This window comes from Manis javanica, chromosome 3 (genome assembly GCF_040802235.1).
Source record: "Manis javanica isolate MJ-LG chromosome 3, MJ_LKY, whole genome shotgun sequence".
NCBI classification, from domain to species: domain Eukaryota; kingdom Metazoa; phylum Chordata; class Mammalia; order Pholidota; family Manidae; genus Manis; species Manis javanica.
Genome location: NC_133158.1, coordinates 35,095,825 through 35,122,317, shown reverse-complemented (window position 1 = coordinate 35,122,317; position 26,493 = coordinate 35,095,825). Strand labels below are relative to the sequence as shown.

Here is a 26,493-nt window from a genome sequence, read left to right as displayed (position 1 = left end):
CCAGGAGCACAGGGAGGGAAAGGGGCTTGCCTTTGGACCTGGGCCACTATGAGCCTCAGCAGGCGGTAATCATGGCCCCTCGCCTGGTGTGAGTCTGAGTGGAGGGAGGGACAGCTCTCTTTTCAGTGACACTGCCAGTGGCGAGGGACCTTAATGGGCTTCCACCCTTGGTCACATGCTCCCTTTTGGAAAGGTGCTTGCGATGATCTGATTCTAGAGTGATCTTCCAGGGACTGGTTCATTCTTAAGACGAGAGCCGTCCACTCCTGTGTCCAAGTGTTTGGATGTTGTTCCATCCTTCTGGGGATGTTTTTTTCTCAGACAATGGGGTGGTCCTGCTCAGCTTTTCAGTTTGCTTCCAGGTTCCGTATGTCTGATGACTCCAGGGCAGCAGCATCTAAAAATGATGCCGGTTCTGCATGGTCCTTTTGAACAGGGCTAAGCTTGTCAAGAATTTTCGCAAACAAAAAAGACCAGCCCATTTTTGTACAAGCTGCTTTTCTCTCTTTGCATGGCGTCAGCTGCTCACCCGTTGCAAGTCTGAACAGAAGTAGCTCATTCAAATGCCAATGACCTCTAAGTTACCACCTCCCAAATTTCCCAAGAACCATCCTAAAGCCAAGTGCTGTGGGTCCCCACAGCCCCTCCACATTGTCAGAGCCCACCCTGGAGTCCGCTCACTTCTGTGGCTTCATTGCCACAACACACCAACATCCCAGGCTTCCACCTGGAACCCTAACCCACACCAGGCTGCTCTAAGGGGCTTGGGTGGGGCTGGGAAGAAGTCAAAGCCCTATTCCTGCTCAGTGCGCACTCTTTCTTTCTTGTTTAAGATACAGTACATGTGTGCATGTGATCGAAACATTCCAGTCTTGACCCTATATGCTACAGCTCTAAAAACTATTTTTTTTTATTATATTGTTATTACTACTGACCATGATCCTACACTTAACACTATTACTGTTTACCAAATGCTGATTAATTCTCCCACTTGTCCCCAAGTGTTTTGAATAGCTCATTTTGTAAAGTAATATCTAATCAGGGTGATTAGACATCATTTGGTTTATATTTAGTTGTTAATATCTCCTGAGTTTCCTTCTGTCTAAAAGTTTGTATTAAAGTATACTATAGATACTTTTGAGTATCTTTTAATCTAGATTAATATAACAGAACTCCCTTTAAAACTTGTTATATTCTTCATAAAGTATAGGATCATGTATGTAGAGCACACAGGTCTTAGTAGAACAATGACGTGGATTTTCACATGTGTATACACCAGAGAGCACCACTCAGATCAAGGTACACAGCATTTCAAGCATTCCAGAATTGTCCAGGTGCCACTCTTCAGCCAGTCCTACCCTTGCTCCCCCATGGTAACCACAGTGCTGACTTTTATGACCATCGTTAACTCTTGCCTATTCTTGAATTTATTTTGTATAGTGGGAACTGTGCAGTATTTTGCATTTAACTTCTTTAGCTCAAGATAACGTGTTTGAGACTTATCCATGTGGTTGCATGTAGCAGTGGTTCATTTTAAAAAATTTCTCTATTGTTCCATTGTAGGAATAAACCATAGTTTGTTTATCTATTCTAGTGTGGATGGACATTTGGGCTGTTTTTAGTTTTGGGTCGAGATGAATACAGTTGCTGAGAACATTCTTGTATGAGTCTTTGGAAGACTTGGGTATTCATGTTGCATATATACCTAGGAGTGGAACTGCTGCATCCAAGGACTTGGTTAGCTTTAGCTGATACTGCCAAATGGTTTTCCAAAACCCATTACCAGTTTACATCCCCAGCAATGAGTAAGAGTTCCAGCATCTTTGCCAACACTGGATGATGTCATTCTTTTTCATTTTTGCCAATATGGTGGATAGGTAGTTGTATCTCATCATGGGTTTTGATTTCTATTCCCTCAATTCATGATGTTGAGCATATTTTCACACTATTGTTATTTTCATTTGCCCATTTTAAATTGGGTTTCTTTGTCCTGCTGATTCATAGTTCTTTATGTATTCTGACTAAGTCTTTTGTTAGATCACAAGTATCTTTTCTCATTCTGTGACTTCTGTCCACTCTCTTAGTGATGTTCTCTGGTGAGTGCATTGCAAATGCTGTCTTCTAAGAAACATAAATTCCTAATTTTAATGAAGTACAATTTATTGACCTTTTATGTTAGTACATTTTGTGGCCTTCTAAAGAAATCTTTGTCTACCCCGGAGTCATGAAGATATTTTCCTGTGTCATAGTCTAGGCATTTTATCTTGCTTTACCTTTCACATTAGATCACATTTATATTTATTTCTTTGGGTGATGTAAGTAGGAATTGAAATGCATTCCTTTTCAAATGGATTTTCAGTTGTTCCAGCACCAGCTATTGAAGAGGCCATCTTTTCCACACTGAGTTCTTACCTTTGTCAGGAATCAAGTGACTATATATGAGTAGGTCAGTTGTGGCTTCTCTTTTCTGTTCTGTTGTCAAGCTGACTATCTTTGCACATTGTCTCAATTTACTGTTTCTTGATATCTGGTAGTGGGAGTTTTCCAGCTTTGCTTTTTTTAAGACCCTTTTCGTTATTTAGGTCCTTTGTGTTTCCATATACATTTAGAATAAGCTTGCCAATTTCTATTTTTAAAAAGCTAGCCAGGATCTTTTGATTGGTGTTATGTTGAATCTATAGATCAGTTTTGGGAGAATTGATATGCTTAACAATATTAAGTTTCCAATCCATGAACATGGTATAGCCCTCCATTTATTCAGGTCTTCTTTGATTTCTTTCAGCAATGTTTTATAATCCTGAGTGTAGTGGTCTTATACATATTTAATTAGATATATTCCTAACTAATTATGTATGGCTAGTGTTAGTTTTGCAACTATTGGGAGGTGGCATTTGAGCTAGGCTTTGTTGACCTTGGTCAGGCTTGGCTAATGGCAGCTGGGCTCATTCATGTGTCTCTGGTCAGCTGGTGGCTCAGCTATGGATGGCCTCAGCCAGGATGGCTAGTCTCTGCTCCACATGGTCTCATCCTCCAGTGGTTTAGCCCTGGTTTGTTTATGGCTTGGCAGGGTCCAAGAAAGAGAGCAGAAGCTGCAAGGCCTCTTTATGTTTCACTTCCACTGTGTCCTGTTATCCAAAGCAATGTGTCACGAGGCAGCCCACAGTCAGGGAGTGGGGAAGTAGATGCCACTTCTTTGCAGGAATTGTGGCTATTTTTGTAGTCCTTATGGATAGGATGGCAAAATTCATATTGAATTTGACACTTACCTCTGGAGTGTTAAATCCTAATTAATGGTCTTCACCAGTTAACTAGCCACATCCTGGCTGACGTTAATCTGCACACTGTGTGGTACAGAGCACATTGAAATAGTTTCAAGTCAGTTTTAGACAGATACAGCCTGTGCTTTGGGGATGAGCAGAACTGGGTTCTGATACAGCTCCTGCTGTGTCCCTTCCCTCACTTTTAATAGGAAGATAATAATACATAACTTGCAGGGTGGGTGGGAGGATTAAGTGAGGTGACATCCTTGACAGTCTCCATTGGAGCTGCAGTAAGGTGCTCAGCAGGCTCTGGTGGAAGGAGGAGGCCTTGTCCTCTGACCTGGGGTCCTGCAGGAAATACCTCTCACCTCCATTTGCAGAGCTGAAGGGTCAGGCTTGGTTCCAGGTGGCACTGGGCAGGGGAGGCAGAGAGACCCTAGAGCCTGTACCCTGCTACCCCCAGCCCTGTGCAGGGTGGAGGGGGAGCATTGAGCTCACTATGAGACTGGGCTTGGAGGATAACCCTGAGGAGTGGTGGGCCCTGCTTCCTGTGGAATAACTGATGCAGAGTGAGGGACTTGAACGTCTCCTCCCTCCATCCTTCCTCATTCTTCCCTTCTTTGCTTCCTGTGAAGCCCTGCTTAGGAGCCACACTCTAGAGCACAGAGCCTGAGATAGGATAGGATCCCGAGGCTGCCCCTGGCTCGGCTGGAGTTCTAGGGCGAGTTGTACTTCCTCTCTGGACTGCTGCCTGCTCATCTGTAAAATGCGGGTGGGGGCAGGACCCTCTTCCTGGGGTGGATGGAAGATGCAGTGGGTGCAAGCTGGGGCCTGGCAGGTGGCTCAGCCAGAACAGAGATCCAGAGGGTCAGCGAGGGTAGCCTGATGTCCTTTCAGCCAGGCTGGGCTGGTAAGCAAATGGGCTGGCTTGGGCAGGAGGTGGGCAGACAATAAACACTCACACCCAAGGAAGCAAGTGATGGGAGGTTCTGGAAAGGGTAAAGAAGGCTGGGGGCTGCCCTACCCTGGTGGTCTAGGAGGGCATCTCTAAGTAGCTGAATTGTGTGGGCCCGGGGGCTGGACTTAGCCCAGCAGCTCCTGCTGTGTCTTGGCCATTGTGTCTGTGACACTGGGGCAGGAAAACAGAGCTCAGGAACCTTTCTTGTTTGTCCACTTTATAGTCATTGTAAAAGGACTCCAGGTGCCCTCAAGGCCTGCTGGTAACCACCCCGAAGAATACGAGGCTGCTGGGAGCATCAGAGCTGCAGCATTGTCTGAGCTGTTTGCTTGGGCCTGTAAACATCCTGTCCAAACAGGGCGCCTGGTGGGGACGGCCAGCTCGCCACCCTCCTGCCAGCTGTACACATTTTTTTCTGCAGCATTCCCAAAGCCACATTTCTTTAGGGCTTTGGTGTCTGGGAGAGGGGACTGTCTAGAGGGGTCACAACCTCGCGGCTGGATTGTTCAGGGCACCCATTGTCCTATGAGCAAAGGAAGTTGGAATCCTCAGAATCTCAGAATCTTTTTATAACGGAAGGTTTCTTGAATGGCCAATACCTGCATATGATAAGAAACACATAAAAAATACAAAAGGGGTAAATAGTGAAATGTCATTTGCTTCCTCCCTTCCCATGGCCAGGTCCCTCCTCAAGGCAACCATGTACCAGTTTCTTAGGTCTCCTTCCAGAAATACTGGAAACATCCCATTACAAAGCCAAGTAGTCCCTAATTTATGATATTCACATTATACATACTATTATACATAGTACATACATACATATTATACATTTTATTCATATGCATCCCTTTAAAAATACAGTGGCTTATACATGCTGTTCAGGATCACGTCTTTTCTTAATTTCTTCACAGTATATTCAGAATTTGTTCCATTTAAGTGCATGAAGATCTAACTAATTCTTTATAACATCTGCATAAGATTGGACAGATATAACATCACTGATTTGATTACTGCTCTATTGATGGGGTTCTGGTTGTTCCGGACCTTTGCTGTCACATACTTGGCTGCAGCAAGCGTTCATGACGGGGCATGTGTGGGCCCCTGGGGCCATCTGTTAGATTAGATTTCTGTAAGGGGAAATGCTGGGTCATATTTCTTTGTAACACTGCAATGCATTCTTTTCTTTTTATTGTAAAATACACATATCATAAAAAAAATGGCCATTTTAACTTTTTTGAAGTGTACAAATGAGTGGCGTTAAGTACCTTCGTATTACTATGCACACATCCCCATCACCCGTCTCCAGAGGCTTTTCATCTTTGCAAACAGAAAGCTCGTGCCCATCAAATACATCCTCTGCGCCCTCCCCCCAGCCCCTGGTAACCTCTACTCTACCTTTTGTCTCTAGGAATTCACCTTTTCTAGGTGTCCCATATATGTAGGATTGTACAATATTTGTCCTTTTGTGCCTGGCTTATGTCACTTTTTGGGTCATGTTAAAAAAAACGCTTTTAGTCTTTTGTCTTTGTCTTAGAATTTCCTGATCATACTACTTTTTTCAGTAATTTGCTATGAAGGGTTTGTGAATAAAAGAGCATATGAGACTTAAATAAACAGTTAAAGAACCGTTTAAAGCAAGTAACCAGGAAGGCACCTGCCAGTGCAGACAGAAGCTGTGGCCTGCCTGCCCTGACCTTTCTCCCTACAGTTACCCCCATTACTTAGACTTTTACCACCTAAACAGTCATTGTATATCTTTTCCTGTTTGTGGATTTCGTATAACAGGCAATATACAGCATCCTTCTGGGACTTGTTTCTTCCCCCCAAGTTCCCGTCTGCATCCATGTCACCGTGTATGGTTGTAGTACCCTCATCCACAGTGTGTGGTCATTCCATGGCTGCCTCACCCTTTCTCCTGTCGATGGGCACTTGGGTTATTTCCATTTTGGGGGCTACTGTTTGTGGGTCTCCAGGTGGAGACCACGGGATACCTGCTTCTCCTGGGCATGAACCCAAGAATGACATCACTCCATTGTTGGGTTTGTGTATTTTCTGCTTTACTAGATGATGGTAAATAATTTTCCAAAGTGCATTTATTCTCCTTCTGCTACTTAGGGAAGTCAGAAGCGGGGTTCCTGCCAGAGTCAAGGTCATGGTCTTCATGCTGACAGGGTCTGGAGCTCTGATCCTGGGAGGCCGACCATGGCAGAGCGTTTGGAAGCCAGGCTGATCTGGTCCATCACTGTTAATCCTAGGAGGCCAGAGAAAGCCTGCTGGGCCAGGGCTGCAGCTGTCACAGCAGGAGATGGCCTTCACTTTTCTGTCCAAAGGGCTTATGAATAACTGGCAGGTGAGGAAGGCTAAGCTCCTTCTAGGCCTGTGCTCAAAGTTGCAAAGTGGACAGAAATGGGGGAATCCAAGAGAACGTAGAGGAAAGCAGAAGAGGCTGGGGGTGGATTGCTGAGAGCTCACTGGCTCCTTCTGCTAAAGGGATTATCGTCCTATCCATCCATTTATTGGGCTGCTCCTTTGTTTTTTAATTAACTGGAGAGTAGTCACCAAGCACCTCCTTTGTGCCAGGGAGCAGGAGAGACTATTTACTGAGCACCTGTTGCCAGGCACTGAATCTTCTCACCTCCTCACTCAATGAAATGCAGGCAGGGAGAGGTTATTTGCCCATTTTACAGGCAAGGAAATGGAGGCTCAGAGGATGAATGACCTGCTCATGTCCCCCAGCTTGTGAGGGGTGAGCCTGGCTGGATGGCCATGCCCACAGCAGTGCAGACCTGCTCCTGCTCATCTCTGGGACCCACTGTAGAATCTGCTACATAAAGGTGGCGTGAGCAAGAGGCATAGGCCGTGGTTTGAATTCTTCTCCCTCATTTTCCTAAGCTTGTGCCCCTGGGCTATATATGTTAAAATGCTTAGGTCTATAGTTATACATCTGGGAAATCAAGAGGATCATGGATGTCATGTTGACAGAATCTTTACATGAGATGGTATTCACCAAGAGCCTGGAGTACTCCAACCCCAGATTTTATCAAGTACCAGGTCTTTGCTGGGCACTGGGAGCCCTGAAATGACTTAGACCCATACTTGGCCCCCTCAGTCTAATGGTTGTGATAGGCATTTCAGTGACAGTGACGTCACGGTGGGAGGATGTACCAGGTGCTCATGTGAACAGAGCCAGAGGCACTGCCTGTTTGTTCTGCCCCGGAGCGAGACGGGAGCTTGCAGGAAGAGCAGTCAGAGAGGCAGGTGGTCACATATGGATTGACTCCTTAAGGGTGGGTAGTTATTTGTTAGTTGGACAAATACAGGAAGGGCATTCCCATCATGGAACAGCATATGCAACGCCATAGTGGCAAGAAAAGCATTAATGTCTAGGGTAGATGGGTAAGAACTGGGACGAGTCTGGGCTGTGTTGTGAAGGCCCTGATTGTCACACCAGGAAGAGGTGCTTTATTCCATAGGGTGGTGGCCTCCCGGTGGGGTTTGTGGATGAAAGGGGGCTCCCTGAGGTGACTCAGGGCCGGTGAAGGCCAGAGCACTCATTATGAGGAAACTAAGCAGGGTGATGTGATGAGGGTTGGGGTGGAGGTTAGTTGAAGAGGAAGTCAGGGAGTTCCTCTCTGAGGAGGTGAGAACATTGAGGGAGATGGGACAGCCCTGTAGAGAACGGGGTGGAACAAACCACATGGGGAAAAGACAGAGGATTCCAGGCAGAAAGTGTGGTATGTGTAAAGGCCTTGGGGCAGGATTGAGCCTGGGGAGTTCAAGGAGTGGAGGGAGTAAATAAGAAAGAGAGTCAGAGGAAAGAGAGCATGGGGAGGTTGGCAGTGTCATATGATATAGGTCTTTGCAGAGAAAGTGGGGACTACTGGGGGCCTGTACATAGACGAGAGACACAATCTGATTTCTATTTGTGGACAGTCATTCTGGCACCATCTGGGGGATGGACTGGAGGACAAAGGGGGAGCAGGGTGCCTGTTGGGCAGAGATGGTAGTGGAATGAGGGGCGAGGTGGGTGGCCTGGGATGCACTTTGGAGGTGACCCTGCAGGTGATGGACTGGAGGAGGGGGTGAGGAGCAAGGGATTGGCCAAGAGGGTCCCGAGATAGGCATGGGCCCTTCACTGACACAGGAAAAATCTCAGGAGAGGTGGTTTTGGGACAGCCAGTCACTGAACGGATTCTGGCTGTGGAACCACCAGGGAGATGCCCAGTGGTGACTCCTTAGCCAGCAGGGCGGTGTGTATGTGCGCACAAGAGAAAGGCTGGAGACAGACGTTGGCAGGGGGTGAGGTGAAGGCATTTGAAGAAGGCATTGGAAGAGCCTGAATGTGATTGGCCAGGGCCAAGGTGTAGATAGATAAAAGACCCTAGGATTGGAACTCTGAAAGGTAGTGCCCAGGAGCTGAATAGAACCAGAGAGAGACAGAGGCTGGGGACCTCAGGGCTGTGGCCAGGGAAGCAGACCTGGAGGAGAGGCCTCTGGGCTGAGCCTTAAAGCACTGGGGTAGGGAAGGGGGTTGGGTCCCTTGGATGAGGAGATGGGGGTACATGTTTTGTTTGCTGGTCCTGCCTCCCACCTCTTGGGTGATACCAGGCAGTGCCATGCTTGGCCTCTGTACTAATTCCCCACTTGCTCCAAGTAGGTAGCTTGCCCAGCATAAGGGGTCATGGCCCCTGAGTTCCTTTGTCTGAAAAGGAGGGAAGCCAGGGTGGGAAAGGCCAGGAGAGAATGGTGGGAAGTCTGCCAAGCACAGGCTGAAACCTGGCGTGTGATCAAGGAGGGGGCAGGAAGAGAACACCACTCAATCCACAGGGAAGCAGTTTGGTGATGGTTAGATTCACAGAGAGGGCCTTCAGAATCAGCTGCAACGAGTCACCCATGCCACAGACGTGAGGAAGCTGAAGAGGGGAGGGGAAATCAAGGCTTGGGATTTCCAATTTCCTATCTGATCTGTAAAGAAGTGTAACAACAGTTCTTGCTCAAAGTAACTGTGAGAATGTACGTGCTTGGACCTGGGCCTGGCTGATTGCTAGCCCTCAGTTTATTTCAGCTGTCACTGTTGCCCTGAGAGGGTGCCCGTCTCATGTTGTCTGCCTAAGATCCGGGGATCTGTTGCAATCTCCTAATCTCTGTAAGGCTATCTTGGAGGAGGCCTAGGGAGAAAGAGTTCCATTCAGTAAAAGAAAGGAAATGTTAGCCTGAGCTGTGCAGGAAAGGGACAAGCTGCCTGGGTAGAGTGATCTCCCCATCACCAGAAATATTCAAGCAAGGTGAGGCTCCCATGTGCCCAGAGTGAAATGAGAGAGGATCAGCCACTGACTGCTGGCATGACTCTCAGCGGCCACAGAGACTCAAGTGATAGTGCAGAGGATGGAACAGCTGACAAAGTAATCTTACAAATGAACAAGAGGGTCTCACGTAGGGATCAATGCTGTGACGAGATCTGAAAGCAAGGGGCTGCTAAGGAAGGAACTGGGATGATGGGATATGCTGTCTTTTGCCATACAGGTATTTTACACTTTTATGTAGTCAATTGTATTCAACTTTTCCTTTTTTGCTTTCCTTTATTTCTTCACCCCCCAGTTTTATTGAGATATAATTGACATATAGTATTGTGTAAGTTTAAGGTACACAATGTGATGATTTGATACACTTGTATATTGTGAAATGATTACTACAATAAGGTTAGTTAACACATCTATCACCTCACAGTTACCATTTTTGGTTGTTGTTTGTATTGTAAACATTCAAGATCTACTCTCATAGCAACTTCCAAGTATACAATAAAGTATCATTAACTACAGTCATCATGCTGCACTTCAGCTCCCCAGAACTTACTCTTCTTATAACTGGAAGTCAATATTCTCTGACCAACATCTCATCTCCTCCCAACCTCCCAGTCCCTGGTAGCCACCAATTTACTCTGTCTCTATGAGTTTGGTTTTAGATTCCACATGTAAGCAAGATCATATAGTATTTGTCTGTCTGACTTATTTCACTTAGCATAATGCCCTCCAAGTTTCACCCGTGTTGTTGCAAATGGCAGGATTTCCTTTCTATGGTTCAATAATATTCCATTGTATACATATGCCTGTATCTATCTATCCATCTATCTAGACATATGCCACATTTTCTTTATCCATTCATCAATTAATGGACTCTTAGGTTATTTCCATGTCTTGGTTATTGTAAATAATGCTTCAGTGAACACAGGGGCACAGTGTTAGGGTCTAGGACTCTGGGGTTTCTCAGAGAACAAGACACACGGACACGGAGATGAAAATCTAAGCAAAGTCTTTATTTAGCTAGCAAGCTGGGGTCGACAGCACCTCCCCTGTAGTTTACACGCAGGCCGAGTCCGAGCTGCCGACCCCGAAGCAACTCTGGGTACTGATTATATAGGATCTTCACAGCAGTTACACCAAAGCCCGCACAGTTCAACTAATAGGTTTAAAACACACTCTATATTGTAACTAATGGGAAACATTGTAACCTTTTTAGGGAAAGCGCTAGTTGCCTGCCCGCTTCAATTGTTATCTCTTGCTTACTCAAGCATGTCTATGTGACTTATCACGGGTTACATCTCCAGGCGTTCTCAGGCTGTTGCCCACTTCTAGTTATCTAATTTAGGGTAGGCGCATTTCTCAGAAGCCTCGGGTAATTTACACAAGAAAAGACTGGGTGGCTCTCGCTCTAGGCAGTCAGGTTAAGTGTCATTAGTTCTTTTTCCTGACTTGATGCTCTCTGCACTCTGTTACATTTCCCCCCTTTTCTTGATCAGACTAAGGAATCTTCCGCAGCGGTGTCTAGGGCTTGATATTTTTGGCGAAGGACCAGGAGTTGGACGGTGTCAAACCTCTCTTGCACAAACTTAAGCAGCCTGTTTATTATACACGGGCCGATGGTAAGCAAAAACAGCAGGATGACCAGTGGCCCTGCAACGGCCGAGAAGAGGGTAGCAAACCATGGCTTGTGCTTGAACCAAGACTCAAACTAGCTTTCGCTGCTGCTGCTTTCATATTCTTTACACTGCTTGTCAAGATCTTTTTTTAGTTTGGCTAAGGAATCTCTTAGCCAGTAGAGATTCTCTGCACCTGTCTTATCTACATAGAAACAGCATTCTTCTTTTAGGGCTGCGCATAGCCTACCTTCTTTTAAGAACAAGAGGTCCAGGCCTCTTTGGTTCTGTAGGACCACCTCTGACAAGGTGAGGGATTGCTCCAGGTCTGATATTGACTGTTGGAGCTGTTCTAGGTCCCTGTCGACTGCTAGCCTCAGGGCTGTGAGCCTTTTTTTCCGCGTCACAAGGGCTGCGACCTCAGTGCCTGCCCTTGCTATCCCTAGGGAGAAGAGGGTCCTAATGGTCAGGGCGGTAACAACCTCCCTCTTGCTCCGCTGGGGGCTTAGCCTTTCTTCCTAATAAGAAAGGAGAGATTCATGAGAATGATAGATTAGGCGAGGTAGAAGGGCCACCAGCACACAAAACTCACTGTTAGCATTGAACACAGAGGTGGATAGGGCCGGAGTGAGGCCTGTCTTTGAGCAGAGCCACCAGTCCGAGGAGGGTATAATCCACTTTCCCTGCTCCTACGTAGTGTTATTATAGAAGGAGCATAACTGGCTCTGGGTTGTTGGGACTGTGCCTACACACGTACTAACGACTGAGACTTGAGCGATTGTAAGTCCCCACGGTCTCCTGTCCTAGTAAGTGGGATGGGAGTTGTTGATAGTGTAGGAGCCATTTATCCCGATTGCCTCATAGAAGGGGGGTGAACCTGGGTAGCATAGCCAACAGGGATCGGTGAGGGAGGAAGTAGTGTGATTAAGAGTCTCTACTACTGCCTGCACCATTTCCCACATGGGATTATCTAACCCGGAGGGAGTGTGCTGGGCCCATAACCCAGAGGTCGATGGACCCGGTCCTCTTGTGGGCTCTGGAGCAAGCGTTCTGGTCGGCATTTTCTCATCCTTTTTGCTCAGGCCCTTGTCCTGGATTGAAGGTTTCTGGGGATTTATAACCGGGTTGGGACCTACGGCGGCGGTGGGAGTTGACACGGTTAATTTAATGATGAGGGTCGAGCTGGCATGCCCCCCATATTTATAATACACTATTCCCCACGCTAGTCTGTTTATCTAGTGCGATACCTCAGTGTTTTTGCCCGTCTCAGTGAATTGAACTCTTACCCAATCCTGGTCCGTTTTGTCACAAGCTTTGGTTTTGTAAAGGGTCATAGGCTGGTGATGAGGGATGCCCTTGTTGACATAAGTAAATTTGACAGAATCGATTTTTGTAACTGTCCATCTCTAATCTCCATCGTTCGAGGTTACAGTCTCAGCTGGCACAAAAGAAGTCATGCCCCCCCCCACAGTGCCTTCCTTTACCTGTTCCTAGGCAAGCATAAAACCCATGGGAGCGAGCCAAATTTGGAGGGATGGATCGGTAAACGGGGTTGATCTGCCGAAAGCAGAAATACAGGTCAGGCCACCAGGTTCCGATTGGCGCACTGTGTTGTGTGGAGTTGATGACTTTCCCATTGTCGCTATCAATCAGCATGGTTGATGGGGGTTGGTGCCTCTGATCTCCACAGATGTGGCTCCCGTGAAGATCTATACTAAGGAGCTTATTAGCAGGATCTCTTTCATCTTCGGCTTAAGTGTAGTTTTAGGGGATTGGCAGGATACTGCTGCACTTTCTACTTTTCTTTTCGGTTCTTTGGATCGTTAGGAGGTAGGATCCGAACGTGGGTGTGGTGCACCTGTGGAGCGATACTATCAACCTTGAGAGCAGTGGGGGTGGTAAACAATACAACGTAAGGTCTTTTCCACCTGGGCTCGAGAGTCTTCACTTGGTGTCTTTTGACCCATACCATATCTCCTGGGACTATGCCATGTTCCGGGCTCGGAATTTTCTCGCCCTCATAATATGCTCTGATCAGGGGCCAGATTTCCTGCTGCACTTTAGCAAGAGCTTGCAACACATTCAGATAGTCAGGGGACAGGTCCTCTGCACCGGGAAGCTGCACTCACCAGGTTATGGGTGGAGGGGCCCCGTACATTATCTCAAATGGAGTTAAACTATGTACATAGGGGGAGTTCCGAGCGCAGAAGATGGCTATGGGAAGGAGGGTCACCCAGTCTCTGCTAGTCTCTAATACCAATTTAGAAAGGGTCTCTTTCAGGGTCCGATTCATTCTTTCTACCTGCCCAGAGCTTTGTGGGTTATAAGCACAATGTAACTTCCAATCTACTCCCAAAGCTAGGGCTAGTCCTTGCAGGATTTTGCTAACGAAAGCCAGGCCGTTATCAGAACCTATTGCTTCAGGGACCCCATATCTGGGGATGATTTCTTCAATTAATCTTTTTGCTACTACCTGGCTAGTCTCATGCTTGGTTGGAAAGGCCTCTACTTACCCAGAGAAAGTATCTACTATAACCAGCAAATACTTGTATCCATACTTCCCTGGTTTTATTTCGGTGAAGTCTATTTCCTAATTCCTCCCTGGAGCCCTCCCCCTTTCCCAGGTACCTGCCGGGTGCAGCCCTCTTGGGGCTGGTCTTAGAATTGCACAGCTACTGCATTCTTTCGTGATCTGACGAGCTGCTTCATTCTGGTGAGGAAACACCAACTGCGCGGACTGGAAAAGCCTGAGCAGCTTTTTCCAGCCTAGATGGGTGGACTTATGCAGATTAGCAAGCATGTACTGCTCTAATGCTTCTGGCAGGATCAACTTACCTTCTTGGTCCCTACTCCAATTTCCCTCCCCAAACACTTTCTCTGAGACTTGTTTCTTTTTTTTTTTTTTTTTTTTTGAGAGGGCATCTCTCATATTTATTGATCAAATGGTTGTTAACAACAATAAAATTCAGTATAGGGGGGTCAACGCTCAATGTACAATCATTAATCCATCTCAAGCCTAATTCTCGTCAGTCTCCAATCTTCTGAAGCATAACGAACAAGTTCTTACATGGTGAACTGTCCATGTAAGACAGTTCTCACTATGTAAGAAGATTCTTACATAGTGAATAAATTCTTACATGGTGAACAGTACAAGGGCATTCATCACAGAAACTTTCGGTTTTGATCATGCATTATGACCTATAAACAATCAGGTCAAATATGAATATTCGTTTGATTTTTGTACTTGATTTATATGTTGATCCCACATTTCTCCTATTATTATTATTATTTTTATTTTTAATAAAATGCTGAAGTGGTAGGTAGATGCAAGATAAAGGTAGAAAACATAGTTTAGTGCCGTAAGAGGGCAAATGTAGATGATCAGATGATCAGGTGTGTGCCTATGGACTAAGTATTAATCCAGGCTAGACAATGAGACTTGTTTCTTAATCTACTCAAGATCCTGGGGGGAATACTCAGGTTTGGGTGGCAAGGCGGGCAGTTCAGGTATGGGTATTTTGAGGGCTGCAAGTACAAGGGAGTCCGAGAGGGCTGCCCTCTTAGCTTCCGCATCAGCATGGCTGTTGCCGACGGCCTCAGGTGTCTTCTTTGATTGGTGGCCCGGTACATGTATAACTGCTACCGCTTTGGGTTTTTCAACAGCAGCTAGTAGTCTTTGGACTTCTTGCAGATTCCTCAGTCCCTTCCCTTCCGTGGAACAGAATCTTCTTTCTCGGTAGATGGCACCGTGGACATGGACAGTGCCAAAGGCATATCTGCTATTTGTGTAAATGTTGGCCCGCTTGCCTTCTGCTCTTTCCAGGGCCTCAGCGAGAGCAATAAGTTCCGCCTTCTGTACTGAGGTGCCAGGGGGCAGAGCTGCGCTCCAGACAACTTCCGCTTCGTGGGTTACTACTGCTGCCCCTGCTCTCTTGACCCCCTCCTGCACAAAGCTGCTCCCATCCGTATACCAATTTAGCTCACAGTTTGGTAACGGTGTGTCTTTCAGGTTTGCTCGCACCTGGATAATTTCGGAAAGGATGTCTCTACAGTCATGGATGGGGGTTGTCAGATCTGGGTCCGGCAGAAGGGTGGCAGGATTTAGGGTTACCGGGTCAGAGAAGGCGATTCGTGGAGAATCTAGTAGGAGCCCTTGGTAGTGGGTGAGTCCTGCGTTCGTCATCCATTTTCCTGGAGGATGCTTGAGGATCCCCTCTACGGTATGTGGGGCTGTTACTCTCAGGTTCTGGCTAAAAGTCAGCTTGTCTGCCTCCTTTACCAGTAGAGCGATAGCTGCTAGGATATGCAGACAAGGTGGCCACCCGGAGGCCACTGGGTCTAGCCGCTTGGACAAATAGGCCACAGGTCTTTTCTACGGGCCCAGCTGATGAGCCAGGACTCTTTTAGCCACTCCCTTCTTTTCATCTATAAACAGGATAAAGGGTTTTTCTGGGTCTGGCAGAGATAGGGCGGGGGCTTGGAGGAAAGCTTCTTTTAGTCTGTCAAAAGCCTCTTGTTGTTCTTGAGTCCATTGCCAGCCCGGCCTTTCTTTGGTCGCTTCATATAGCGGTCGGGCTATTTCTGGGTACCCTGGAATCCAGAGCCTGCAAAACTCGGCTGAGCCAAGAAATTCTCTCACTCCCCATGGTGAGGAAGGGACGGGGATAGTCAGGATAGTTTGTTTCATAGCCTGCGTTAGACACCTGGCCCCATTAGATATTTTGTACCCCCAAGTAGACTACTGACCTCTGACAGATGTGGGCTTTCTTGGCGCTGGCTCGATATCCCAGTTCGCCCAGTTCAGCCAGCAAGTTCCCCGTGGCTTCTTCGCACTCTTCACGGGTTTCTGTGGCCAGCAACAAGTCATCTACGTACTGCAGCAGTGTCACACGGGGGTGGCTCCTGCGAAAGGGCTCCAGGTCCTGGCTTAAGGCTTCATTGAATAAGGTGGGAGAGTTCTTGAAGCCCTGTGGTAGTCTAGTCCAGGTAAGCTGCCCTTTTCTCCACACCCCCCCCGGCTCTTGCCACTCAAAGGCAAACAAAGGCTGACTAACTTCAGAGAGTGGGATACTAAAGAAGGCGTCTTTCAGGTCCAGAGTAGTATACCACACATGCGTGGGTGGCAGGTGGCTGAGTAGGGTGTAAGGGTTGGGCACTGTAGGATGGATGTCTTCTACCCTCTCATTGACTTTCCGCAAGTCTTGCACTGGTCTGTAATCTCTACTGCCAGGCTTCCTCACTGGAAGCAGGGGCATATTCCATGCAGATTGGCAGGTTTTTAAGGATTCCTGTCTCTAACAGTCTATGGATATGGGGCACTATCCCTTTCCTAGCATCTTCCGGCATTGGATATTGCTGGACCCGGATGGGTAGAGCCGCGGCTTTGAGTTGAACAACGACCGGGGATAGGTGTTTAGCGAGACTAATTCCTCTGGTCTTGGCCCATGTGGAAGGGAACCTCTGTAACCAAGAGTCTATTTCTTCCCGGCCCCCCTTTTCTTGATCCGCCTGAAACAGACGATGTTCGTCAGCCAGGGACAGAGTTAACACATGCGCCTGTTGTAGGGGCTGCCCTTCTTTGTCCATGATTTTTATCCCTTCGGGTTCAAAATGAATGCACGCCCCAACCTTGGTTAGTAAGTCTCTACCTAACAACGGTGCGGGGCTCTCAGGTACGACCAGAAATGAGTGAGAGACCTGATGCCTTCCTAGGTCCACTTTTCTGCTAGTGGTCCAGGCACATTTCTTGGACCCTGTCGCTCCCTGGACTATACTTGTGCGTCCTGGGTTCAGGGGACTGTGGGCCTGGTTAAGAACTGAATATTGTGCCCCAGTATCTACCATGAATCTAATGGGAGTCCCCTCCACGCACAGGGTTACCCAGGACTCGGGGAGGGGTGCCGAGCCCCGTCCCCGTCAATCCTCCTCTCCTAGGTGCAGGGTCTTAACAGGGTTCCCTCCTCCTTGTTCCCCCCTTTGGGGACACTCCCTCTTCCAATGTCCATATCTCTTGCACAGGGCGCATTGATCTTGTCCTAGTCGGGATTGGCGGGGTCCTGTTCCTCGAGGTGGCCTAGGGCCCTCCTTCACCCCGGCCAGGAATATCCTGGCCATCTCCTCCCTCTGCTTCTTGTTCTCCCTCTTCTGAAATCCTCTGTCTTCCTTCCTATTTTTCTCCTGCATTACCCATTTCTCTTTCCTCAGCCTTTCCTCTCTACCCTCCAGAGTTTCCCTAGCATTGAAGACCTTCTCCGCCTGCTGCAGCAGTTCTCTAATAGAGATCTCCCCCAGGTCCTCCCGCTTTAAGAACAAGGAAACTTAAAATGAGAAGCGCAAAAAAAAAAAAAAAAAAACTGAAACCAAAACACAATAAAACAATCAAAGATAACACCAAGCACACACACCACATCTGATCGCACTCGTTCGGACCGGTCCTTCTTTCACTCTGGTGCGCACCACCCTCACCACTTTCAGGATCCTCAAAAACTCTCGTGATTCTCTCGAAAGGCGTCCACTCGGACTGCCGCAGGGTGACGAGCTCCATCCTTTCCTCGGTGCCAGGTTCCTGCCGATCGGACTTGCTTTCCTAAGGCTGAGTCACTCAGACCCTAGGGCCAGGATTAGTCACCTGGACTTCACCCAGGGTCACTAACCTGGGGGCTGGGACTACCAACCCGGACTCTCTCACTTGGGGTCACTAACCCGAGACCATACACGGGATGGCGACTCCCGCTTTATAATGGATTTATGCAGACACGAGGGGGCGACCCTTGAATTACACTGCCCGTCCGGACAATTAGACCTTGCCTCCAGCTGTCCTTTGTTCTCAGGGAAGCTGCACGGATCCCGGACGAGCCCCCAAATGTTAGGGTTTAGGACTCTGGGGTTTCTCAGAGAACAAGACACACAGACACGGAGATGAAAATCTAAGCAAAGTCTTTATCTAGCTAGCAAGCTGGGGTCGACAGCACCTCCCCTGACACGCAGGCCCAGTCCGAGCTGCCGGCGGAAAGCAACTTTGGGTACTGATTATATAGGATCTTCACAGCGGTTACACCAAAGCCCCCGCAGTTCTACAACTAATAGGTTTAAAACACACTCTATATTGTAACCAATGGGAAACATTGTAACCTTTTTAGGGAACGCGCTAGTTCTCTGCCAGCTTCAATTGTTATCTCTTGCTTACTCAAGCATGTCTATGTAACTTATCACGGGTTACATCTCCAGGCGTTCTCAGGCTGTTGCCCACTTCTAGTTATCTAACTTAGGGTAGGAGCATTTCTCAGAAGCCTCGGGTAATTTACACAAGAAAAGACTGGGTGGCTCTCGCTCTAGGCAGTCAGGTTAAGTGTCATTAGTTCTTTTTCCTGACTTGATGCTCTCTGCACTCCGTCACAACAGGTATCTCTTTGAGTTAGTGCTTTCATTTCCTTTGGATAAATAGCCAGAAAGTGAAATTACTGGATCATATAGTAGTTCTCTTTTCAATGTTTTGAGGAACCTCTATATTGTTTTCCATAGTGGTTGCAGCAATTTACATTACCACCAACAGTGCTCTGTTCCTTTTTCTCCAGGCTATTACCAACACTTCCTATCTCTTTTTAATAAAAGCCATCCTACAAGGTGTGGAGTGATACTCATTGTGGTTTTGATTTGCATTTCTCTGGTGGCTTTGATGAGCACCTTTTCATAGACCTGTTGGCCATTTTGCATGTCTTTGGAAAAATGTCTGTTTTGGTCCTTTGCCCATTTTTAAATAAAAATATCTTTTTGCTGTTGAGTTGTATTTCCTTATGTATTTTGGATATTAACCCCTTATCAGATACATGGTTTCAAAGTATTTTCTCCCATCCTGTAAGCTGCCTTTTCATTATGTTGTTTGTTTCTTATTCTGTACAGAAGCTTTTTAGTGTGACGTAGTCCCACTTGATTTTTGCCTTTGTTGCTGGCTTTTGGTGGTGTTACCAAAAAATAGTTGTCAAGACCAATGTCAAAGATAGTTTCCTCCATCTTTTTCTCTAGGAGTTGTATTGTTTCACGTCTTAATTTAAGTCTTTAATTCATTTTGAGTTGATTTTTGTATATGATGTGAGATAAGGGTCTAATTTAATTCTTCTGTGGATTTTATTTCTAGAGAAGGCTCTCTTTATCTTAAAATCATTTTGTTAGGTTTTCTTCTCATACTACCTTGATACTGGAATTTATTTTTGAGTGTGGTGTGAGGTAGGTCCTAACATAATATATTCAATTCTTTCCCCACTGAGTTTGAATGACATTTTTATCATACCCTAAATTCCCATATGTACATATTTCTGTTTCTGAATTGTTTTCTGTTGCATTGACTGTCTATTTAGTCAACAGAACTTCAAAAGGTGTTTTTTTTTTTTTTCAGAAATTTTCTTGGGTAGTTTTAGACATTTCCCATTTGGGATGAATTTTAGAATACACTTGACAAATTTCATGACAAATTATGTTGGAACTGTGGATTGCATTGACATTGTAGGTTAAATAGAGAATTGGCATCTTTAACATATTGAATCTTCTCATCTGGACACAAGGTATATATTTCTAATAAAGTATATCTGTTAGACAATTTTTTTTCTCATGTAGATTTAGCATTTTACCATAGATATATTTCTAGGTTTATTTCTGTTTTTCTATTACCTTTCCTATTTAATTGTTGGTGTATAGGGTAGCCACTAATTTGAGTATGTAGGTTTTGGTTTTGGTTATATAGTAATAATTATTAATTAGTTTTCATTTTAATACAGTGTTAATTTTGATTCCTTTGGATTTTCTATAAAAGTGAAACTATAACATCTGCAAATAATGACCATCATCTCTTCCTTTCTAAAATTCTACTGTCTTTTTTTCTTGCTTTATTGCATCTGCTAGTATCTGTAGGCCAATGCTAAACAGCAGAATATCAGTAGGCATTTTTTTCATATTTCTGACTTCAGTGGGGCATGTGTTTGATGTTTGACCATTGAGTGTGATGTTTGTTACTTATTTCTGGTAGATACTAGTTAACAAGTATTTTTTTTTTCATTTCCGTTGGTGCCCAGAATATTCTTTAGGGTGTTAGTAAAGCTTATTTTACTTGTTTTACAGAAGAGGAATTGAAACTTAGACAAACTTAATGACTTGAAGTGCCCACTAAGCCGATGAAACTGATAGTTCTTAATGAGTTCTTACTCTGTTCCTGAAACTTGTAGGCTACATTGTTTAGGAATTGTAGGAAACAATTGCAGGAAATGTCCCTACATTGTTTCTTAACCCTGCTGGATTATGTGAAGTGCTCAAGGACATTTAGATGTCCTTGTAGGCTTCAGCAGTTGTGCAGCTATAGGTCCTTCAGCAGAGATAGATGCTGAATCTTTCTGGGGGAGAAATGGCTATACATGTTGCACTAAGATGTAGCATAGGCTCAAAATAATTCCATTACACCCTGCTGCCCTTAGCATGCATGTAGAAGTTCCAGAAGAGCTTTATCTTTCATATCACTTATTTTCAGACCTCAGAGGCAAATGGTTGAGTTAAGTATACTTATTTCCTGGCACCTTACCCCTTAATATCTTTGCAAGATTTTTGTTTTATTTGTGTATTTATTCCCTTTTATCCCCTTACCCCATTGCTATCCCTCTGTTGCACTATAGGCAACAGTTCTCTTCAGTTTAATCTGTGTGTGTGTGTGTCCTCCTTTTTCTTTTTCTTTTATATATTCTTGGAAAATGTGTGCTGTAATTTTGTGTCCGGTGTTTTCAATGTGTGTAATGGATCTCACTTGGTTTCCGCCATTTCCCCTTCAGTGCTGTGCCACTTCACATTGCTGCACGTACACGTCCAGCTTCGTGTTGTTGCATGTACATCTGGTGTGTTGTTTCAGACAGCTGTGGAGTCCTCCATGGAGAATCTTCCCAAATTCTATTCATCTACTCCTTCAGTGATGAACAACCAGGCTGCTTCCAACCCACTTCCACAAATAATGCTAGTGTGCATCCTTGTACTGATTGCATTATGGGCCTGGGTGAGGATTTACCTGAAATGTACATGCAGGAGCAGGACTGTTGGGTCCTAGATTGTACATATACGTAATTAGGTAAGTTGTGCCAGGTCTCCTTCCAGACTGGTTGTGCTAGTCACCATTCCACCCCCAGGGTCCAAGGTTCCTACCTGTGCCTGGCATTTATCACTCTTTCTGATTTTTCATTTAATAGATATTTTACTTTGGGGTTGTTCTTCTCTTGTTAATTTTCAGGTTGTTATATTTTCTTGGTAGCAATTATTTGTCAATTTTAGACATTCCAGCAATGTCTCTTAACCTGTCAGTGGTTTATTATATTTGTCTATGGAGTTCTTTGTTGTATAGAGAATTTTAATTTTGAGGAAGGCAAATTCATCAATTTTTAATCCTGTGGTCTGTGCCTTTGAGTTTTAAGATATTCTCCCTTACTCCCCCACTGTGCCGCCCACCTTCCCCAGGTGCAGGTATTTTCTCCATTAACATTCCCAGATGAGTTGAAACCTCCATTGCTGCTACTGTCATTGTTCTTTTATGTCTTGTCCTGTCTGGGTGTCTTCGGTCAGGTTCCACCGAAGCAGAGCCCAAGTTGGGGATTCTTGTGCACATGGTGGTTTGTCTGGAGAAACTTCCTGGGGAGGGGGACAGAGAAGGAGCTGGACAATCCCCTGGGGAGCTCTGGAGTGTGAGTGGCTCCATAGGGCTATCACCTTTGAGATGGGGCTGGGCTTTTGTACCCTCACAAGTTGGCGATTGGCCATTCTCCTACCAGCCCCATCCCTGTGGGGTGGACTTAACCTCCCAGGCAGTTCTCCATAGAAGGTTGCACTTGTGAGCTGCTGCTAACAGCCACACCTGCACAGCAGTGGGGGTGCATGCGTGAGTTACATGCCCAGTAACGGGGATCTGGACGAGCACCAGCAGCATGTACTATATTCGCTGACCCTAGACACCTAGGAACTGTACCCCTCCTCCAGGGTGGTGACTCTGCCTGTGTTGCCACCTACAGTCTCCACAAAGGACCTGATCGAGACATGCTGTGCGGCTGGACAGCAGTGGGCCATTGACAACGACGAGTGCCTGGAAATCCCTGAGAGTGGCGCTGAGGGTGATGTCTGCAGGTAGGATGGGCCCCTGGGGTAGGCAGAGCTGCCCACTCGCCTTCTCCAGGGCCCTGCTTGCTTTGGCCCCTGGGCCCCAGCAGTGCAAGGTGAACATCTGCCTTCAGGTGCATGAGGGTGATTGTGTGCAGCTGCTGTGGGCCAGCCGGCCGAGCTTTCCCCAGGTGGGGAGAGACTGGTCCCAAGAATGAACAATCCACATAAATTTGTAGCTGGCCTGATGAGCATAGTCAGAAGAGAGCACAGTGTGGAGCCCATTATCACCTAGAAACAGTTAGGTGCTTCTCTCCCCATGTACTGTATTTGCTGTGTGCTTTGGGCAGTGCTCTGTCCACATGAGTTTTCCCTCCTCAGCTTTGAACCGGGGATCTTCAACTCTTTCTTTCCCTACTTTGCTACTCTGGGCTTTCAAAAAGGCTGGCCTCTCACTGGCTTCTGCTGCCTGTGCCAATGGTTTCTTCCGACTCGAGTGTTCTCAGCAAAGGAATCATTTATTACCGTGTCCTCCCTCAGCCAGGCCCCGAAGATGTCTTGGTCAGCCATTCACCCCTTCTTTTTCCCAGGGATGCCATCTTTTTCAACCTGCTGATTTTTCCAGAAAAGGAAGACAAGGTTTAGAGAGGTGAGGTGATTCGCCCAAAGCCAGACAGCTCATTGGGAGCATGGCCAGGATTAGACCTCACCTTTCCTGACGGCCAGCCCACCATACTGCCTTTAGAAACATTTAAGTCTAATCTTGTCCATTTCCTTTTCCTTCTGTTACTCCACCAATTCGGGGTTACTTAGGAATTAGAGCATACAGCATTCAGGAATTTTGAGCAAAGTGGCCTTTGTGGGTTCTTGTATCTCTCTTGTGATGGGAAGCACCGCTTCATAGACGGCTAGTTCCATCACTGGACAGCCTGTGCTGGGATATACCCTTCCTCAAGTGCGGCTGATCCCCACCTCCCCGTGACCCCCTCCACTTCGTGTACTGGTTCATCAGCTGCCTCTGACCCAGGGCAGTCCTAAAGGTATTGTAAGGCATGACTCAGATTCTGGATGCTGGATTCAGGGCAACCTTCCTGCCTGGTGCTTCTTGGGTTTGGGTCTCCCTATCCTTCTTGGCCCTGGGGTTGGGGCTTGGAGAGCAACCCCCTGCCCCCATTGGTCAAGAACACGGCACAGAGTCCAGTGGGGCCCAGGCCTGTTTCTTCTTGGTCACACCTAGAAATGAAACTCATGCCGCTCTGTGGGGGATGTGCTGGCCTTGTTGATGCCCCTGTCACCAGCACTGGCTCCACTCACAGTGGACTTTAGGCAGGGGCTTCTCTTCTCAGTTTCCTTCTCTGTGAAATGAAGTCCATCTTCCCTCCTGGGGAGGGTCACTGGGAGGATGGGCGTGGGTGCTCCAGTGGGGCTGAGGCGCGCCTCTGTTGCAGGACAGCCCAGAAGCACTGCTGCGTGTCCTACTTGAAGGAGAAGAGCTGCATGGCTGGTGTCGTGGGGGCCAAGGAGGGTGAGGCCTGTGGGCCCGAGGACAGCGATACCTGTGGCGTCTCCCTGTACAAGGCAAGCCCCACCGCAGCATTCTTAGCCTGGGCCTAAAGGTCCTTGAGGGGTTGGGCTCCCCGAGGGGCTTCTTTGTGGGGAGTGACACTCATGCCCGGGGTCAGGGCAGAGGGCTCTTCATCTGGATAGAAAACAGCAGCAGCGACTGTTGTATCAGCCAGTTAATTCAGGAATATTTATTGAACACCACTGTGTGCTGGGCCCTGTTTTAGGAATTAAGGATGCAGAAATGAATAACACATGAAAATCCCTGCCTTCATGTGGCTTTCATTTTTGTTTTTGTCCCTTTGTGTCTGGCTTATTTCACGGAGCATAATGTTTTCAAGGCTCATCCACATAGCCTGTGTCAGAATTTCTTTTCAAGACTGAATAATACTCTGCTGTGTGGATAGACCACATTTTGTTGACTCTGTCATCCACGAAAGGACATGTGGGTTGCTTCTGCCTCTTGGCTCTTGTGAATCTGGGTGTAGCCTGGGTGTGAGCCTGAGTGTAGAAGAGCCTGTCTTCTGAGGACACACAGTATTTCCACTCACCGTACACCAGCTAGAACTTAGGCCAGTGGCCACACCTAGCTACATGGGAGGCTAGGAAATTAGTCTTTATTCTGGAAAGGTTGTGTGTGCCACTGAAAATTGGGAAGAATGGGAAAACAGACATGGGTGTCTGTGGCTCTCTGTGCAGCAGATGAGGGCAGCAGAACCTTTTCAGAACACATCACTGAAGGAGATGTTTGGGGGAGAGAAGAAAAGGAATTGAAGCCAGAGTGTCACAAGCCCAGATGGCTGTGCCAGGGACTTCTGGAGGAGGGTGCCATGGGGAGAGGAATTTTGACTTTGGTTTTTGTCATGTTGGGATTAATTTGTCCTAAAAACAACCAATACTAGGGAAAGGCCTTTGGTGACAGGTAAGCTCAGAATTCCATTTGTGTCTATATATGTGACCCCAGACCAGTCTTCTTTTCTCAGCTTCACCTTCTCCATCTATAAAATGGGGATGAAGTCCATGTCTCACAACATGACTGTGAGATCAGAAGTAATGCAAACTAAGTATTTATTAAGCACATGGTGGGTCTTCATTGAGTGGATGTGTTCACCATTGGGAGATGTAGGTTTGGAGTATCAGTGAGCTATTGCTGTGTGACAAACCATCCCGAAACATAGTGGCTCACGGCTGGCTCAGTTCATGGGTCAGAATAGTTTTGCTGACCTGGCTTATGCTCAGCTGATCCTGGCTGGGCTCACTTACACATCTGCCACCAGCTGATGGCTCTAGCAGCACTAGGTGATCTAGGATGGCCACACAATAGTTAAAACAAATTAAATATTTTATATTCAGAGGTAGGCACACTGGGAGAGAGGTGGATCTACATCTACATGATATCTTCAGGCTTCTATTTTTATGCTAGGTCATCTTCAGCTTCTAGCTTCCATCATCAAAGTCACCTCATGAGCCAAGATAGCTTCTAGAGCTCCAGGTATCACATCTGTTCCAAAGAGGAGGAAGGGAGAGAGCAAAAATGGTGTACTTCCAAGTGGAGTCAGCCCCAGTAAAAAGCTCTCCTGAAAGCTTCACTCAGTGGCTCCTACCTCTAACATCATAGAACTCTGGGAAATAATGACTTTTAGGCAGCCTGAATAGAATTGGCATCTTCTAGGAAATATGGGGGGATTAATGGATATGTCTGGGGGTAAATCTGTGGTTCCTTTCCCAAGAGGCCATTTATTAATTATCGCAAAAACCTTACATTGGCCCTCCTCTGAGTCAGACATGGGAAATGGAGACAGATGACACCTCTGTCCTCAGAGAGCACATACCAGGCAGAAGGAACAAGACAAGGATGAATTCATTCCCATCTGTCAGCCTATCCCCTGAGCCTGGCGCTGGGCTGCTTCCTGGGTCCCCTGAATGATGACCCCACTCACTGGCCCATGGGGAAGGCTGGTGGGCTCTGAGGGGCCAGGCGTGGGCAGTGACAGTGTCTCTCTCCCCAGCAATGCTGTGACTGCTGTGGCCTGGGACTCCGCGTGCGGGCCGAGGGCCAGTTGTGCGAGTCTAACCCCAACCTGGGCTACCCCTGCAACCATGTCATGCTCTCCTGCTGTGAGGGCGAAGACCCCCTCATTGTGCCCGAGGTCCGCCGGCCTCCAGAGCCAGAGGCCGTACCCCGGAGAGGTGGGTGCTGCTCCCCAGGCCTGGGGCATGTGGACCCGTTGCATGAGGGGATACAGCTGTTGGGGCTTGTAGCCAAGGCTGGGTGCCCTCTGACCTTCCATGGGTCCCTGGGTCCACTGTCGCCTGTGGCTTGAGACACAAGTTCTGCTCTAGACAGGGTTCTTCTGTGGCCTCTGATGGTGGACTCTGCCCTGTTATTTCCAAGGTGGTGATGTCATTCAGTTATCTCTATACCATCCACTCCACCCACTGAACCCCCAACTACGAACTGCCTATCACCCTCCCACTCTCCATTCATCCACCCTCCTGTCTCTTTGTTCATCTGCACACCCATCCACTCTTTTACCCATCCATCCGTTTCACTACCCCCACCCATCTTCTTGTCCTCTAGTACATTTCTCCATCCATCCATCCATCTACTGTACCATTCATCCCCTCTGTTCATTTGGACATCCATCCTCCCATCCATTCACCTACCAGTCCATCTACTTACA

The 26,493-nt window shown here is 46.9% G+C and overlaps 1 protein-coding gene across 3 annotated transcripts in view; it reads left to right on the top strand.

The window, feature by feature from the left end:
- FBLN2 (fibulin 2) overlaps nucleotides 1-26,493 on the top strand; it is a 91,532-nt gene that overhangs the window by 38,205 nt on the left and 26,834 nt on the right. For all 3 annotated transcript variants that reach the window (XM_037023912.2, XM_037023911.2, XM_073231103.1), the window contains exons 3-5: nucleotides 22,162-22,273; nucleotides 23,695-23,824; nucleotides 25,819-25,999. In XM_037023912.2, coding sequence (XP_036879807.1) covers nucleotides 22,162-22,273; nucleotides 23,695-23,824; nucleotides 25,819-25,999 — 423 coding nt within the window. The remainder of the gene's footprint in view (nucleotides 1-22,161; nucleotides 22,274-23,694; nucleotides 23,825-25,818; nucleotides 26,000-26,493) is intronic.